Source organism: Schistocerca americana, chromosome X (assembly GCF_021461395.2).
Source record: "Schistocerca americana isolate TAMUIC-IGC-003095 chromosome X, iqSchAmer2.1, whole genome shotgun sequence".
Lineage (NCBI taxonomy): Eukaryota > Metazoa > Arthropoda > Insecta > Orthoptera > Acrididae > Schistocerca > Schistocerca americana.
The window spans coordinates 968,161,473-968,181,432 of record NC_060130.1 but is presented as its reverse complement, the minus strand read 5'-3'; the positions used below and the strand labels follow the sequence as shown (position 1 = coordinate 968,181,432).

The window sequence follows — 19,960 nt, the reverse complement described above, 5'->3', positions numbered from 1 at the left end:
ATGTGGATTTTGCAACAGTTTATATCGGTGCCAGCAGAAATGGTCATTTCAAGTTGTTACAGAAGCGGAGGATACCTCAGAAGCTAATAGCAAATATTCCAATCTTTCAAGAATTTAAGCAAGGAAAGTCTGGATCACTGATGTACATAACTTGGCTCTGGAGGCTGTCATGCAAAAGCTGCCAAGCTAAACATGTGGTACTATTTTCATCACGACGATTCAGAATATGACATTTGCAGATGACATAAGGAAATAGAGAATATTTGCTGGAAAAATATATAGTTTTGGAATACGAAGCAGCTGCACTTGGCTTGGTCATAAGTAAGGAAATTACAAAGTATACAATCAGCATCAGTAACAAATCAAGGGGGAGAGGTGTTTAGCAGTTTGAGGGGTTGGAAAGAGTAAATCAGTTTAAGCATTTGAGAGGAATGATTATGGAAGATAATGTGGTACCAACAGTGATAAAGGCAAGACTAGCTGCAGGTAACAGGTGCTATTACAGCTTCCTTAATGTGTTGCGATCCCCCAACATTTCAAGTCAGCTGAAGATGACAGTTTATAAAAAAATTATAAAACCATTTGTTACGTGTGGGTCCAAAAAGTGGACAGGTAACACAACAGGGCAAAAATGCCCTTGAATGAATGAGAACACTAAGTAACGTGCAAGATATATGGGGCAGTGTATGAAAATGGTGCTAGTAGAATTAGTACTTATCCAGAATTGTATGAACTTTATAAGAGTCCATCAATCAATGTAGATGTGAAGGCACAAATGTTACAGTGGTTAGATCATGTGTAGAGGAGGGAAGACCAATGAGTGCCAAAGAATGTGATAACTGCAAAGCCAGAGGGTAGCCACTTAGTGGCGAGACTGAGATTGCGACGACTGGATGTATAGAACTAGAGAAGGCTGGAAAAGTCAAGAGAGGATTAGAGGAGACTGATGGTTGACAAGACCTGGGCCCTTTATGCACTGCAGTGCTGGAAAAGAGGGAGAGGAAGAAGAAGAAGAAGAAGAAGAAATGTTACAACCCTGTTTCACTCCCTTCTTAACTACTGCTTTTCTTTCATGTTGTTCAGTTCTTACAGCCACAGTTTGGTTTTTGTACAAGTTGTAAATAAACTTTCACTCCCTGTATTTTATCCCTCTTACCATCAGAATTTCAAGGAGTATAGATCAGTCATTATTGGCAAAAGCTTTCTCAAACCTGTGAATGGTGTAAACATAGGTTTGCCTTTCTTGAACCTATCTTCTAAACTAAGTCGTGAAGTCAGTGTCGCCTCGCATGTTCCTACGGTCCTCCAGAACCCAAACTGATCTTTCCCGAGGTCAGCTTCTACCAGTTTTCTCATTCTGTCAGCATCTGCTGTCTTTGGAATATTTTGCTAGTTAGTTTGTTTGTTTCGTGTTCCATTATTAAGCTTTTATTGAATGAACCCTGAGGATATTTTGCCTGTATGTGTCTTGGACCAAGCACTGAAGGAACCAGAGGGATATTTATTTGTAAAGGGAATTGGGAGTGAGCTCAGGGAGAAGAAATAAAATAGATATGACAGGGACATGGCTTAGCCACAGCTTAGGGTATTTTCAGAATGAATTTTCACTCTGCAGTGGAGTGTCCACTGATTTTCAAAGAGCTGTTCAGGTTACTACACTCAGACAGACATGCTAAGCTATCTATATAGCTGTGGAGTCTGTTTCTTCATGAGATATGGACCACAGACATTCAGATATTTTTTTATTTTTAATACACAGATGTCTGATTACATTAAGGGAATGCTATATACTCACTGAAATTAAGTAAAAACAGAGAAAGGGTGACTTTAATTTGCTGCAGTCAAAAGATATGCATCAACTTATTTCATGCAAGAATATTGAAATGTCATATGTGTTTCTCACAGTACAGCTCCAGCCTCTCATATTTCAAAATGTGTTCTATATCACTGTTCCAATTCAGCAGAGATCCTATGTCTATCACACTTATAAACAACATTAGAGACCATGTAGCTAATCATACACTCCTTGGCAAATAACATTCCAGTGGTTGCCACCAACATGACAGGTTTCACGTCTAAGGAACTATTTCCATTGCATTCAACCATGAGTAGATGGAAAAACAACTTCCAGGCTGTACTTTGAAATAATACACTAATTTTCCCTTACAGTGGCCTGCATTACCGCACCCTTTTCTTACACTGAACAGTTTCAGGTTCAGAATATCCTTTTGGACGGTTTTGTATATTTTTACCATTGTTATTGTTGTTGAGAAGGATTCTGTGATTCAGAACTCAGTATACAGTGTCAAAAACCCAGTGATATTTCACAATGTCTTTATTTGAAGGGGACTTCTACTATAGTTAATGTTTGTTTGAAAGTGCCACAGGTCAGTGTCCTTTCACAAAAATTGGTTAGACAAACTGCCATTTGTAAAAATTACATACCAAGAAGGATGCTTGTTACTGAAATGGACTTTACACAATGGATTAGAGTCTTGAAAATATCCAGAATTACAGAACTGTGAGCCTACAAGATCTGTGACTGTGAATTTAGTGTGATGTAAATATTCACACACTTCAAACAGCATGTTTAAATATCTCAGCATTAATTCAAGGACTACGTGGATATATTCCTCAGGAGTCTCCCATGGTGCAGTCTGTTTACAAATTACATAAAGCATAAATATAGGTTGAAGGATGGCTGCAACAAACAAATTGCGCACTAACCATCTCACATATATTTGAAGACGTGAAATGTCAGGAAAATTGCATCATTTCAGAAAATCACTGGCACTCCATCATTGCTAAATGAGGACATGTACCAAATTTGCTGCTTGTGGTTGCCGTGTTGCCCACCCGGGGGATTTGGGATGGGGGGGGGGGGGTGGGAGAGGGGGGGGGGCGGTGACGTGATATGATATGAGTTATTTGAATGAATGCAGTGTTTCAGGCTCTTAAAATCTGTTGCTGTTGGATTGGCCTCAATATGTAGGAGTCAATATTTCATGTTGTATCTAATGGTACCACAAATTGTCTCGCATAGTACATCCACTGGTTCCAAATATGCATCAAGCCTCATATGAGCTAAAAACCATTTCCTAGGGACCAGTCATTCTGTTCTGTTTGAACTTACTCAGTTGTTGATATTGCAGATGATTCACTGATTGAGTTTGGTGTAACAGTGACCTTCTTGGCTATACAAAAGAAGAGTAGGGTCAGCTACTAGGTCCATTTGTGTATAATTTCTTTCCAGTCTTGATCACTTTTTACTGGTGCAGTCCTGTGCAGACATGCCAACTTCTGATTCTTGTGAGGTATTCTTTCTGGGTGTTGAAACTTTTATAAATGTAGCATATCACCCACAATTACTAATAAGGTCTAAATTAAATTAAAAGAACTTTCATTTCTGTGCTGCTTGAGTATGTTTTTGTGTTACATTTCACCTGTCATAGTGAAACTCCTTGCAGTCGTGTAGAGACTCTGATGAGATTTTGAGACAGCTGAAAATTTTTATGCATTTGTGAATGTTTTACAGCAAATCTGATAGTATTTTTTGTGAGGGGCCTTAGTAAATATTAGTGTGTCACTAGTTTGGATACTAGTGTCTATGAGGTCATGCAAAATGATATGTTGTAGTCTTCACATATAGCAAAGGTGCCCAAAGTATTTGAACTGTGCCCTGTGTACCATGTGCTTTGCATTACTTAATAAGACTATAAGGTTGTTGCATGTGACTGGATATTCTTTAGGGTCCAAACATGATAACCACACTAATATTGGCTTTGCTTTAATGTCTTTCCAACAAAGTACATGTACACAACAAATAAAATTATTTGTGCTATCAGAATTAGCTTTTTCCTAAAACAGTGACAATAAAGTAGGCGTCATATTGCTGAGTGTGGATGCCTATCGTATCTAGGTAAGTGAAGTGAAGTGGTGAAATTTCATCTTCAGTCCAGCACTGTGATTCCTTGTGATGTGGAGAAATGGCTTTTTGCTTATGTGGACAATTCTGTGAAAACTTTTATAGTTTAATCTAATTTATACTGCCATCTGAAAATCTGTTGCCATAATTTGTTATGGCAAAATAAATCACTATGCTGGGGAAACATTGACTGGTTGCTGTTAATTTCTGATCACCTCAAAGTAAATGTAACCCCAGCATCACTATGACTTTGATCTTTACTGAAGTTGCAATCTTGTTGGTACCAGAGCAAGAACAAGATGGAAAATTTCCCATAAAAGTGCAACCAAATTTACTGTATATATGATTTTTATTGTTTATTCACTTTAATCATTTGGTACAAATGTTTTTGCAGAAAGAAATTGATTGAAGGTTCTCGTGGCATTCTGCAAGGTACATCAGCTCTCTTGCTGTGTTTTGATGAATCAGAGGTTCGCAAGATCATTAGAGAATGCAAGAGAGTGCTGGATTATCTGGCTGTAGCAGAAGTCATTGAGACAATGGAGGATTTAGTGCAATTCTTAAAAGATTTGAGCCCCTGCCTTAGCAAGGTGAGTCAGTTGGTATGCAAGTACGTCAGATTTGTTACCCTTTCATATGTGATGCACCAAAGCCAAATATTGTTCTGTCATTAGCTGGCACAAATGCTTACATTTACATTGTTACTAATCCCAAAACTAAACAGGGAAGTATAAATTAGAATGAAACCTATGTTAAACAAATTCTGTTGCCTTATTATTATTGTTGTAACTACTACTTTCATCCATAATCATTTCTGGAACATTCAAGGCATTATTCCGCAAGGACCCCACTGTTATTTGTTGATGAATTAGAGGTTCATATGATGGGTAAAATGTGTAGATTGTGTGGGAAAAGTATGGAAATAGGTGTCTTGTAACTTAACAAAAAAACCAGCTTTGACAACATAAGAAATAATTCACAAGTTTATGTATAGTGTGGCTACAATTAAACTTTCTCTACTTGAGCCATTGAAGATGGAAAACTGTTTACCATATCGGCACCCAACTTTATAGGAATGATCTTCATACTGTGCACTGCAGGATTTGCATTATTAGTGTTAGTGTCGTTACTTGCTGTTAGGCACTGGTACTGGTATGACAACATAGTGCTGAAACACAAGCACCAGTGTGCATTACAGTTGCAGTCAGTCAACATGGGTTTGGAGATGCTGAGCAGGGCTTTACTCATAAAGCTGTTTTATCAAAACAACAGCAACAGTAATGCCACTCTTCACAAGTATCAACACACTAAAGAAACAAGGAGAGGTCTTCTTTCTGGACTGGGGTTGAAGAATGTGATTTGGAAGTTTGAATTAACTGATGATTTGAGAATTGCTCCTGGGCGTGGCTGATGACCAATTGTGCCACAAATTATTGAAGAAGTTACTGTTGTCATGGCTGAGAATGCTGGACACAATGTGTAATCTTCAAGCAGTGCATGAGCTGTGTTAACCCTGTGGCGCATAAGGTCCACTACAGTGGACAGCTATTAATGGTCGCTTCTTTGGCATTTACAATCAGTCCTGAGGCTGCAAATGCACACAGTTCATTGGAGTCAGCACTCCCTTCCGGTGTTTTGTCCTTCATGCATTTGCAGCCTCATGACTGATTGAACACGCCAGAAAATTGACCATTATAAGTTGTCCACTGCAGTGAAATTCATGCACCACAGGGTTAAGACAACTGAACTTCCCATGGTCCACCATTCAAAAAGTGCCATCAATAATTGTGAAATGGTATCTCCAGTGCTGTTACAGGCTGTTGTGGATGCATATGGTCATCACATTGAGCAGCATTTGTGAGCTAGAATCTAAACATGCTACACAGTTTCTAAATGTTACCCTTTCTCACGTGGAAATTAAAGTGTTTCTTTCAATTGTTTATTCATTATTTCTCTTCCAGATGTCCTTTCAAATGTTTCATTGCCCTACACTCACTCGTTTTTAATAGGCCCTCTCAAGTAGTGAAAGTTTAATTATAACCGCACTGTATTGTCGTTTGTAGACATTGTATTATCATAAACAAAACATAAAAAAAATGAATAAATTTTTGCTGCTATATGACCTTCAGCAACAAAATAAACAATCAAATATAGAGAGTAATAAAAAGCCCCATGCATCCAATACGAGTATTTTGTGAAGCTTGCTGTGAGTGGGTGTGAACATCTTAGCTCCAAATAAAACCAGCTTTGAAAGTATCCCAGACAAATGGCTTTCAAAATTGTTCTACCTGTGTACTGAGTTTAGTTATATTGGCTGTTGACAAAATCCTGTGTCTTCAGTTAGTGAGATGTACAGTATGCACACATTCCATTACACAGCAGATGCTGCCAAAGTTTGAAGGCAGACAGTAGCATACTGTCATCAATACTCTGCTTTTGTCAGTGGAACACTATGTTTTGGAGTCTTGACAAATTCGACACTTCCATGTTGGTCAGTTCCTCTCCTTAACATCATAAAACAGCCAGCAAGAAAACTCGGAGAAGCCAGCAACTGCTGACACTGAATCCTTTGCAAAACTAGTTATCAGATTATCCATTGGCTACTGCCCAAAAAATGGCTATGTATTTGGGATAGTTCAAGCTGCTCCAGACAGACTGTCCAGGGTTCCAAGAGGAGCTACAGTCAGTATAAATGCAGCAGTATGAAAGGACTTTTCCAGGGCTTGAAGAGGAGCTATTGACCAGATAGACATGGATGTATCAGGAGATATCTGGGCCTTGGAGTGAAGCCACTGACCAAGGAGACACAGAAATATTAGGAAAAATTGCCTTGTAGATTCTCAGAGTAATCAACCAGCAGGAATTAACTGGCTAGCTGGTGAACACTTTGTACAAATTCTGGGGTCTCCAATGGAACCACTATAATCACTGCTGACTAAGCCTTGCATATACATTCAACAACAGTTGTGACCTCAGAAGCTGTGCTTGTGCCTGACTCTTCCAGATATTTAATATTGTACCTTAACACTGCATTTCTGGAAAAGAGGAATTAACATCTAAAATTGGTTTAAGTGTTATGAAGTCTTTAAAGGTATTTGTCTGCAATGTAGCCTTGTATGAAAATGAAACACAGAAAATAAATAGTTCAGATAAGAAGAGAATAGAAGCTTCACAAATGTGGTGTTATAAAAGAATGCTGAAGATTAAATGTGTAAATTGCATAAATAATTAGGAGAGGCACTGAATTTTGGGGAGAAAATAAATTTATGGCACAGAATGACTAAAAGAAGGGATCAGTTGATAGGACATATTTTGACGTTATAAAGGAATCGTCAGTTTGGTAATGGAAGGAAGTGTAAGGGGGTCAAAATTCTTGGGGGAGACTGAGGCTTGAATACATTAAGAAGGTTCAAATGAATGTATGTTGTGGTAGTTATGCAGAGGTGAAGAGGCTTGCACAGGATAGACTAACATGAATAGCTGCAGCAAACCAATCTTTGGACTGAAAGCAAAAGCAACAACAACAATAGTCACCATACCAATGCCTTACAACAGAACTAGCCCTCAGAATCCTGTCCACTACATGTACACTATATGATCAGAAGTATCCGGACACCTGGCTGAAAATGACTTAAAAGTTTGTGGTGCCCTCCATTAGTAACGCTGGAATTCAGTATGGTGTTGGCCCACCCGTAGCCTTGATGACAGCTTCCACTCTCACAGGCATTCATTCAATCAGGTGCTGGAAGGTTTCATGAATTGCAGCCCATTTTTCACAGAGTGCTGCACTGAGGAGAGGTATCAATGCCAGTCAGTGAGGCCTGGCACGAAGTCGGCATTCCAAAACATCCCAGAGGTGTTCTGTAGGATTCAGGTGAAGACTCTGTGTAGGCCAGTCCATTACAAGAATGTTGTTGTTGTGTAACCGCTACCCCACAGGCCGTGCATTATGAACAGATGCTCGATCATGTTGAAAGATGCATTCCCCATCCCCGAATTGCTCTTCAACAGTGGGAAGCAAGAAGTTGCTTAAAACATCAATAATGTAGGCCTCTGCTGTGATAGTGCCACACAACACAACAAGGGGTGCAAGCACCCTCCTGGAAAAACACAACCACACCATAACACCACCACCTCCGAATTTTACTGTTGGTACTACACACGTTGGCAGATGACATTCACCGGACATTCTTCATACCCGAACTTTTTCTGATATAAATGCATGATCCTCCACCGCTTAAAGCAGTTATGCAGTAAGAGTTTGCCCTTTAATACAATGATAACACTACATGTTGGATTTCTGTCTCTCTACACCAGTGATAAGTAACACAAACTACTGTGCAGTTCAAAGATTGGAGCCCAACTTCTAATAGTTCTGTTGTATTTTTTATTGATTGCATGCTTTGATGGAGGATTGTTAAGTCTGTGGAATGCCCCATGTTAATCTTTCCAGTTGTTTGTTTTTCTTTGTGACATCTGGTATGTGTGTTATTTGGAGTGTTAAAATACAGATAAATAACATATTAATGTGGTTTCTGCTCAGGTTTCTCGTGAGGTTGGTGGTCGAGAGAAAGAGTTAACTCATCAGGTGCATCGTGAAATCCTCATAAGATGCTTGGATCAAGTTAAGACGCTTGCACCAATTCTTATATGTAGTATGAAGATATTCATTCATATCATTGCACAGGGTAAGTAGTCTTCTCTTGTTTCAGAAACAAATTCTATGAATTTCTTGCTGTACATTTTGCAGGTGCTGGTAGCCTACCTGGTTATTCAGTTGACTGTATTGTATGTGTCTCTAGATTGCATTCTGTTATCTGGCCATTAATCTCCTGAAAGTTCAGTCTATATGTCAAGTCTAGGTTCACTAAGTGAGTTCAGCAGTTTGAAACTGTGCTGTACTTTCAAATAGAAAAGTCACAAAAACCTGTGACTAAGTCAGTACTAAAAACACAAGTACACATTTATGATATACAGTTTGTGATATAAAAGTTACTGTTAATTCATCCTGTCACTTGCCAGTTCATTCATACGAAACACACTAACAAACAGTCAGTATTCGTATTGAACCAATAACCCTCTGGTAAGAAATCGAGACAAAGTCTGTTTACTGATAGTCAAATGTTAATACGGTATTTAATGATTCGTTCTGCTCACCAAAATGTTATCACATAGAGGAAGGTGTAAGCAGAGGAATGACGGACACTCACTTCACTTAACAAAGGTTTATTCAGCACTTGCACATACAAGAGCGCAGAGCGAACTAACTCTGGCCAGAACACATACGATATATATACAGCTGCAGAACATTCCAGTACAATGATTCTTGCCATTTGTGGATACTTCTAGAATGTACTCGAACCGAAGCTAGAAATTAAAATGTTTCAGTTCAGGTGAGTTTTGAACTCACGACCCTCCATGTAACAATCTAGTATCATAACCACTACCCTACGGTGACTGCGCTACTCGCCTTCTTGTGTGAAATTGCTCCCTCCTTAAGAGAACAGCGTCTTGGTGTTACGTCCTCCTAGTCTGGGAACGAGTCATCGGTCCTGCATACCCCGACTCCCAACGACTGATGTTTGCCCTGGCGGTGATCTTCTTAGAACTTCCCTTGTTGCTACGTTTTTCGTTACCTTTCTGCTTGTTGCCCGTCGCTGGAGCTATGAATTTACCCTGGGTTGCAGGACCATTATAGGGCTTCATTCTAAGGATGTGGACCGTATCTCTGATCTTCCATCGTCTTGTGTCGGGGTCGAAATCTTCAACTTCATAAGTAACATCAAACAAGCGTCTTACAACCTTGTTGTTGTTGTTGTGGTCTTCAGTCCTGAGACTGGTTTGATGCAGCTCTCCATGCTACTCTATCCTGTGCAAGCTTCTTCATCTCCCAGTACCTACTGCAATCTACATCCTTCTGAATCTGCTTAGTGTATTCATATCTTGGTCTCCCTCTACGATTTTTACCCTCCACACTGCCCTCCAATACTAAATTGGTGATCCCTTGATGCCTCAGAACATGTCCTACCAACCGATCCCATCTTCTGGTCAAGTTGTGCCACAAACTTCTCTTCTCCCCAATCCTGTTCAATACTTCCTCATTAGTTATGTGATCTACCCATCTAATCTTCAGCATTCTTCTGTAGCACCACATTTCGAATGCTTCTATTCTCTTCTTGTCCAAACTATTTATCGTCCATGTTTCACTTCCATACATGGCTACACTCCATACAAATACTTTCAGAAATGACTACCTGACACTTAAATCTATACTCGATGTTAACAAATTTCTCTTCTTCAGAAAAGCTTTCCTTGCCATTGCCAGTCTACATTTTATATCCTCTCTGCTTCGACCATCATCAGTTATTTTGCTCCCCAAATAGCAAAACTCCTTTACTACTTTAAGTGTCTCATTTCCTAATCTAATTCCCTCAGCATCACCCGACTTAATTCGACTACATTCCATTATCCTCGTTTTGCTTTTGTTGATGTTCATCTTATATCCTCCTTTCAAGACACTGTCCATTCCATTCAACTGCTCTTCCAAGTCCTTTGCTGTCTCTGACAGAATTACAATGTCATCGGCGAACCTCAAAGTTTTTATTTCTTCTCCATGGATTTTAATACCTACTCTGAATTTTTCTTTTGTTTCCTTTACTGCTTGCTCAATATACAGATTGAACAACATCGGGGAGAGGCTACAACCCTGTCTCACTCCCTTCCCAACCACTGCATCCCTTTCATGTCCTTCGACTCTTATAACTGCCATCTGGTTTCTGTACAAATTGTAAATAGCCTTTCGCTCCCTGTATTTTACCCCTGCCACCTTTAGAATTTGAAAGAGAGTATTCCAGTCAACATTGTCAAAAGCTTTCTCTAAGTCTACAAATGCTAGAAACGTAGGTTTGCCTTTCCTTAATCTTTCTTCTAAGATAAGTCGTAAGGTCAGTATTGCCTCACGTGTTCCAGTGTTTCTACGGAATCCAAACTGATCTTCCCCGAGGTTGGCTTCTACTAGTTTTTCCATTCGTCTGTAAAGAATTCGTGTTAGTATTTTGCAGCTGTGACTTATTAAATTGATAGTTCGGTAATTTTCACATCTGTCATCACCTGCTTTCTTTGGGATTGGAATTATTATATTCTTCTTGAAGTCTGAGGGTATTTCGCCTGTTTCATACATCTTGCTCACCAGATGGTAGAGTTTTGTCAGGACTGGCTCTCCCAAGGCCGTCAGTAGTTCCAATGCGATGTTGTCTACTCCGGGGGCCTTGTTTCGACTCAGGTCTTTCAGTGCTCTGTCAAACTCTTCACGCAGTATCGTATCTCCCATTTCATCTTCATCTACATCCTCTTCCATTTCCATAATATTGTCCTCAAGCACATCGCCCTTGTATAGACCCTCTATATACTCCTTCCACCTTTCTGCTTTCCCTTCTTTGTTTAGAACTGGGTTTCCATCTGAGCTCTTTATATTCATACAAGTGGCTCTCTTTTCTCCAAAGGTCTCTTTAATGTTCCTGTAGGTAGTATCTATCTTACCCCTAGTGAGATAAGCCTCTACATCCTTACATTTGTCCTCTAGCCATCCCTGCTTAGCCATTTTGCACTTCCTGTCGATCTCATTTTTGAGACGTTTGTATTCCTTTTTGCCTGCTTCATTTACAGCATTTTTATATTTTCTCCTTTCATCAATTAAATTCAATATTTCTTCTGTTACCCAAGGATTTCTACTAGCCCTTGTCTTTTTACCTACTTGATCCTCTGCTGCCTTCACTACTTCATCCCTCAAAGCTACCCATTCTTCTTCTACCGTATTTCTTTCCCCCATTCCTGTCAATTGCTCCCTTATGCTCTCCCTGAAACTCTGTACAACCTCTGGTTCTTTCAGTTTATCCAGGTCCCATCTCCTTAAATTCCCACCTTTTTGCAGTTTCTTCAGTTTTAATCTACAGGTCATAACCAATAGATTGTGGTCAGAGTCCACATCTGCCCCTGGAAATGTCTTACTATTTAAAACCTGGTTCCTAAATCTCTGTCTTACCATTATATAATCTATCTGATACCTTTTAGTATCTCCAGGGTTCTTCCATGTATACAACCTTCTTTCATGATTCTTAAACCAAGTGTTAGCTATGATTATGTTGTGCTCTGTGCAAAACTCTACCAGGCGGCTTCCTCTTTCATTTCTTAGCCCCAATCCATATTCACCGACTATGTTTCCTTCTCTCCCTTTTCCTACACTCGAATTCCAGTCACCCATGACTATTAAATTTTCGTCTCCCTTCACTATCTGAATAATTTCTTTTATTTCATCATACATTTCTTCAATTTCTTCGTCATCTGCAGAGCTAGTTGGCATATAAACTTGTACTACTGTAGTAGGTGTGGGGTTCGTATCTATCTTGGCCACAATAATGCATTCACTATGCTGTTTGTAGTAGCTTACCCGTACTCCTATTTTTTTTATTCATTATGAAACCTACTCCTGCATTACCCCTATTTGATTTTGTATTTATAACCCTGTATTCTCCTGACCAAATGTCTTGTTCCTCCTGCCACCGAACTTCAGTAATTCCCACTATATCTAACTTTAACCTATCCATTTCCCTTTTTAAATTTTCTAACCTACCTGCCCGATTAAGCGATCTGACATTCCACGCTCCGATCCGTAGAACGCCAGTTTTCTTTCTCCTGATAACGACATCCTCCTGAGTAGTCCCCGCCCGGAGATCCGAATGGGGGACTATTTTACCTCCGGAATATTTTACCCAAGAGGACGCCATCATAATTTAATCATACAGTAAAGCTGCATGCCCTCGGGAAAAATTACGGCTGTAGTTTCCCCTTGCTTTCAGCCGTTCGCAGTACCAGCACAGCAAGGCCGTTTTGGTTATTGTTACAAGGCCAGATCAGCCAATCATCCAGACTGTTGCCCTTGCAACTACTGAAAAGCCTGCTGCCCCTCTTCAGGAACCACACGTTTGTCTGGCCTCTCAACAGATACCCATCCGTTGTGGTTGCACCTACAGTACGGCTATCTGTATCGCTGAGGCACGCAAGCCTCCCCACCAACGGCAAGGTCCATGGTTCATGGGGGGGGCTTACAACCTTATAAGGTCCAAAGTAGCGCCTGAGAAGCTTCTCAGAGAGACGAATGTTCCGAACAGGAGTGAAGATCCAGATGAGGTCACCAGGCTGGTATACCTTCGGCGATGGTTTTCTTGAGCCTGCAGCATGTGGAGTCGAGCTAACTGCCGAGCTTCCTCAGCTTTGGTTAACACCTGGCCGATGTAGTTGTCGCCCACGTCATCAGGATGTAACGGAAACACAGTGTCCATTGTCATCATCGCCTCACGCCCATGCACCAGGAAAAATGGCGTAAATCTTGTGGTGTCTTGTTTGGCGGTGTTGTAGGCAAACATCACAAAAGGTAGCACCTCATCCCAGTTGCTCTGCTCAACATTGACAGCATGTCGGCCAAGGTCTTATTAAGGCATTCAGTAAGCCCGTTAGTTTGCGGATGGTAGACAGTCGTCATGTGATGAGTAATGTTGCACCAACGGTTTATCTCTGTTACAAGATTCAATTGGAAAACTTGCCCTCGATCTGTAATTAACGACCTTGGGGCACCATGTTTTAATACAATGTCTTCTACTATGAATTTGGCTACGTCGAATGCTTTGGCTGTTTTCACAGCTTTTGTAATGGCATAGCGCATCAGATAAGCAGTGCAAACAATAATCCATCTATTGCCACTAGCAGACATTGAAAATCATCCGAGGAGGTCAATCCCAACACACTGGAAAGGCGTTTCAGTTGGTGGAATTGGTATGAGTTGGCAAGGTGGTTTCTGAGGAACTGCCTTTCTCCTCTGGCACTCTCGATAGTGCGACACATAGTGACGGACACTCCTAAATAAACCTGGCCAGAAAAATCTGTTGCGGATCCTGTTGTATGTCTTAATAAATCCTAAATGTCTGGCCTCAGGAATTTCTGTAGAATATCTAAGCACGTGTGTTTAGGAATCACTGGTAGCCACCTCTTTCCAAATGGATCAAAGTTTTTCTTGCAAAGTAATCCATTAACTACCTTAAATTGCCCTTTCACATCCTCTGCTTGATTTAAGGCAAGCATAATTTGAGATATCTTGGCGTCCTCCTCCTGCTCAGCAGAGAGATCCTGGAGTGCAGCGAGACAGTCACTATCTTCATCAAAGTCCTGATGGGCTTGCACAGGGTTTGTTGAGAGACAGTTGGCATCTAGGTGTTTTCTTCCACTTTTGTACACTATGGTAAAGTCATACTCTTGAAGACATAGTGCCTACCTGGTGAGTCGTCCTGTTGGATCCTTAAGACCTGTCAACCAACAAAGTGAATGATGGTCTGTAACAACTGTGAATGGCCTTCCATAGAGATACTGTCGAACTTTGCACATGGCTCAGATCACAGCAAGATATTCCCTCTCTGTAGTTGAGTAGTTTCTCTTGGCTTTTGTAGGTGTGTGAGAAGCATAGGCTATAACCTTCTCTTTTCCATCCGAAATTTGCACCAGAACACCTCCAGTCCCATACCCACTGGCATCTGTGTGTAGTTCTGTAGGTGCTCTCTCATCATACAGACCAAGTACAGGGTCAGTCATCAGAGCTTTTCTCAGCACATCGAAAGAATCTTGTTGAGCACCATCCCAGATAGATTTAGCATCGCTTTTAACAACTCTTGGAGTGGCCTGGCTTTGATACAAAAATCTTCGATAAAACGACGGTAATAAGAACACAATCCAAGGAAGCTTCTCACATCCCAAATACTTTTAGGAATAGGAAATTCCGTTATAGCTCTCACCTTTTCTGGGTCTGGCCGTACATCTTTGTTCGACACAAGGTGCCCAAGTATTTTGATTTCTTTTGCTCCAATGAGACACTTTCTTGGATTAAGTTTCAGTCCGGCTTGTTGAAGACAATTAAGAACAGATCTCAGTCTTTTTATGTGTTCATCAAATGTCTCTGAGAGCACTATGATATCATCTAAATAACAAAGACACATCATCCACTTCAGGTGCTTTAGAAGATTATGCATCATTCGTTCAAAAGTTGCTGGTGCATTACACAAACCAAACGGTATTACCTTAAACTCATACAGGCGCTCAGGGGTGACGAATGCAGTTTTCTCATGATCAGCTTCATCTACTTCGGTTTGCCAGTGTCCCGAATACCTGTCCATGGTTGAGAAAAACGTAGCCCCCTTCAGACAATCTAATGTATCATCAGTTCGTGGAAGAGGGTAAATGTCATTTTTAGTTATTTTATTAGGCTTCCTGTAATCAACACAAAAGCGCCAACTGCCACCCTTCTTCCTGACGGAACCACTGGTGATGACCATGGGCTCTGCAAAGGCTGAATGATGTCATTCTTCATCATTTTCTCTATCTTGTCGTGAATTAGTTGACTTTCCGTTGCTGACACACAGTATGCTCTCTGGCTTATTGATTGATGGTCTCCAGTGCTAATCCTGTGCTTCACTGTCGATTTGACTAATTTGCTCTTCACCTGTGGATTGAAGCATTCAGAGAACTCTTGAACAATGGCAAGTAGCTTCTTCTCTTGTTCCTTTGTGAGATCTGGTGATACTTGATCTAGAAGATCTTGTCACTAATTTCACCCACAGACTCGGCATGGGAGTTGTCTATGACGCTCAGCTGTTCTGGAATTAACGGCTCAGCGTTTGCTATGCACATGCGTCTTGGAAGGATCTGCGGTTCTCGGTGACAGTTAACTATCCACAATTCACCAAATCCGTTCGTAAATGAGACGGCAGAGGCTGGGATCACAAAGTTATTCTTCAGTGGTATGCTTCTCTTACATTCCACCACCAGATACATGGGTTGATGCATGGCATGACACATGACAGTTACCTTTCTGGTGCTGGCTGCAAGAATGATTACATATTTCCCATTAGCCACCTTCAGCAGAGATGTTTTGTTGTCGACGAATATGGTTTTCTGCAACTGGGGACGGTACTTCTCCGAAATGACTGAATATGATGCTCCAGAGTCCACAAGAGCTTGGGCTGGTAGGCCATACATGAGGATATCGATGTAGTATCCAGCTAAGATCGGTCTGTTGTCTTCTGGCGCAGGCGTCATCAAATATCTGCTACCTTTCTCGACAATAGCGCACCACATATCCCGGTTGTCCGCAGTGGAAACATACTGGTTGGTTATCCTGGGACCTCCAGACATCAGTCTTCCTTGGTGCCCAAACAGGTTCCTCATGCGGCATTGTAGGAATGTAACTTCGCCTGGGTCTCGACTTTTTTACTGTTTTAAAGGGAAATGATGGACGAGAGATTGGGTTCAATGTCTGTTCCACTTCCTCCTTTATGACTTCTTGAAGTGTCTTGGTTTTTTGCTCACTGCGCAATCCAAGTCCCTTCTGAACGTCCTCTCTCACTATCTGATGAAGAACAGTTGTGAAATCAGTTTCTTCCTCTATCACAGACATCGATACTGTTATATCCACAGATTAATACATATCTGTGAACAAAAAATTTTTATTAGGTGGAGCAAGGCCACTGCTTAGTTTTACAAAAAGATAAACTTCCTTTGAAAACAAAAAGCTTCTTCTTCTGCCAAAATTTTATAACAAGCCAAAGAATTATGCCACCTTATTGAATTGAAATATTAGCAACTGAACTGAGTTTACGTTCCTTTGTCGGGTTTTCTCTCAACGCTTTCCGACGGATGCCGAGGAAGTAGACAGGCGCAGAGTCCGGGGTCGTTGGCCGGCGTAGCGAAGATGTGGCGCCTGGACGTTCCGGCTGCGTTGAAGGCTATTAGAGGCGACAGTCCACGGCGGGTCGAAAGACGCCTGCTTTCCTTTCTTCCGGCTATTTAACACGGCGGCTCCAGTCTTCCTCTGCTGATTCCGGAGTGATGATTGGCGGCTGTTGGTGATCCCTGATTGGCAGATGGTGATATCATGGTGTGACCATCCGCGCCGGAAAAAGGCTCGTGCGCATGCGTAGTTTGTGGCTGATTGAATGTTTGGCGGGAACGCCTCTAGTGCTGGCTGGCAGAATGCGCTGGTACTAAGTTTCAGGCGCTGCTTAACTCTGCCGCAGTAGCCGACCATTGCGTTTGTGTGGCTGTGCGCGCCACGGCAGATGCGGCATTTGGAAGACATTCAAACTTCTTGCATGTAATTCTTTTTTGATTCATTGTCTCAATATACTGGCACAATTTTATGAAGTTGTTTGCTGTCGAAACCCCCTTCAGGAGTAGGGCTTGATACGTGTCCTCAGCAACACCCTTCATGAGATGTGCAACCTTATCTTCCTCCTTCATTCCAGGATCCACTATTTTACACAGCTCCAAGACGTTTTGAATGTAGGATGCTGTCGTTTCCTTTGGACGCTGTGCCCTACACTTTAATTTATCTTCAGCCTTGCACTTCTGTCATTGTGTGTCGCTGAAATACTTGCGCAGTTCCACCTGGAATACTTCCCAGTTCACGAACTTCTCCTTGTTGCTCTCATACCATTGCTTGGCATTGCCCTCCAAGTAGAAAAATATGTTAGCCAAATACACGGTGTCATCCCATTTGTTAAATTTGGCTGTACACTCATATACCTTCAGCCACTTGTTTGGATCTTGGCCATCGTCACGAGAACCCGGAAGGATGTCTCATGTGGTGGCACACAGTTGCTGTCATCGTGATGTCCTCTTCGTCTTCTGTCTCTGATAGATTGCAATCTGTTGAATATGGCTCGAACTCGGGTTTCTCGCCACGTAAACGGCGGCTCTGTCGTGGCCTGATGGGAGCCACTGTGTCATCAATAATGTGCAGTATCACAGGTTCCAATACGCGGCGCTTCCACTAGGAGAATGTCAGGTAGAGGAAGGTGTAAGCAGAGGAATGATAAACACTTACTTCGCTTAACAAAGGTTTATTCAGCACTTGCACATACAAGAGCGCGGAGCAAACTGCCTCTGGCCAGAACACATACGGTATATATACAGTGACAGAACATTCCAGTACAATGATTCTTGCCATTTGTGGATACTTCTAGAATGTACTCGAACCAAAGATAGAACTTAAAATGTTTCGGTGCACGTGAGTTTTGAACTCTCGACTTTCCTGTCAACTATCTCACTGTTCCTCACCATAACACATTATGAAATCTAATCTGACTTGTATTTGTTCATTGCTGATTGATAAACTAGTGTGCATTGGCATAGAAACTTATAGTTGAACATATGCAAATGAAATATACCTTGAATATGAGAGGCACGTAGAATGAGTAATGTACCTTTGAATCAAGAGAAGTGAAAAGGCTTTCTGTGTATCAGAAAATGTTTTATTCATCCTTCTCAATTTGATTTTCTTTATGCATCAGTTATCTGGACTGATTCCTTTCCACAAGAGGGTTATTGAATTTTTTTTTTTTTACACAATAATAAGTTGTCATCAATGAAATGCTTCAGGTTTTCTCTTTTAAATCATCCTCAAATTTTGTTTCTACAGTATTCAAACCATGCTAACATTTCACAAAATTTTGTTCTTTTCACAAAATTCATAACACGAGTGTCTGCGTGGAGTCCAGAATGGAACCACCTCATAAAAATTACTTATAATTAGAACTGACAATAAGCATTTCTGAGTATTTAAGTGTTTCACAGTCTTACAGCTTTCTGTGTAATTTCCTTTCATTGATTGATATTGCATTAATTTGGTCCCTATAACTCATTATTTTTCTTGTCACAATCAGATACTTGTAAGATAAATAATATTAATCTTATAATAATTTTGACTTGGGAGGCACTAATACCAATTAACACCCAATTAATGAAAATATTGGAATTCCAACATATTGTTGAGAGTGGCCAGTTATAATGACTGCAATAACACAATTCATTATAATTTTTACAAAATATTCCATTTTAAACGTTATGTAAATATGGTAATGGAAAAAAGTTTAAGGAGCAAAGATAACTTATTAAATAGTTGGAGATGATGTCATTGTGCGCACACACACACACACACACACACACACACACACACACACACACACACGATTTCTGAGTGAGAATCCTACTGCATAATTTTTCCTTATGTACATAATGTAGATGGTACTAATTGTACCTTCTTTATGCAGTTGTGCTGAAATGGTAATCATTTACATATCCAAGCATGTAGTACATTCCATGCCAGTCTGATGTTTGTTGCATGCTACATTCAAGACTTTGCAGTTCTAGTGGCCAGCAGTGTATACCTGTATATACACAAAAATCAGAATAGATCAATATTCACTAAATAGAGGCAGCATTGAGCAGATATGAATAAAAGAACAATTTTTGGTAATCATTCTTTTCTACAGTTCCACACTACTTTTATTTGGCTGCTAGTGATCTTTCATTACATATTCAAAATTTCTTTGTAATTAAGTAAAACCTTCTTAAATCCATACACATGTTAATGATAGTGTATAATTAATGATTAAAGTATATAATTATGTTTTAAACATGATAATGAGATTAGCTCAGCAGTTGGACCGTGTAAACAACCTTTTATCTACAAAACACTCTACTTCATAAATTATACACATTTTTGGTAGCTGTCTACATTTTGCTGAGGAATATAATGCTTTTCCAGAATAATACCTAAATTCATTGGCAGTTGCTGTCATTTATCAATGTATTCCAGGTGGCAAAGGTGCTGAAGAAGCTGCTGAGAACCGTAATTATTTGGCACAACGAATGACAGATGAAATAAATGAGATTATTAGGGTACTACAGTTGACAACATATGATGAAGAAGAATGGGATGCTGATAACCTTACTGTAATGAAGAAAGCTCAGAATGCTATTGAAGGAAAAATACGTGCCGCTCATGACTGGCTTGAGGTAATTACTTTAGAAGCCATACTTTTTATAAATAAATGTTTATGTAATTCCAACATTTTGCAGGTAAAAGGACAAGCAACTCAAATTTGGTGGTTATTTGTTCTGCTTTATGTCACAGTTCTGTACAATTTCTTGGTG

General features: G+C 40.4%; 1 protein-coding gene across 2 annotated transcripts in view; it reads left to right on the top strand.

The window, feature by feature from the left end:
- LOC124555714 (vinculin) overlaps nucleotides 1-19,960 on the top strand; it is a 298,529-nt gene that overhangs the window by 61,478 nt on the left and 217,091 nt on the right. For both annotated transcript variants that reach the window (XM_047129722.1, XM_047129721.1), the window contains exons 4-6: nucleotides 4,320-4,515; nucleotides 8,469-8,613; nucleotides 19,623-19,822. In XM_047129722.1, the coding sequence (XP_046985678.1) occupies nucleotides 4,320-4,515; nucleotides 8,469-8,613; nucleotides 19,623-19,822 (541 nt within the window). The remainder of the gene's footprint in view (nucleotides 1-4,319; nucleotides 4,516-8,468; nucleotides 8,614-19,622; nucleotides 19,823-19,960) is intronic.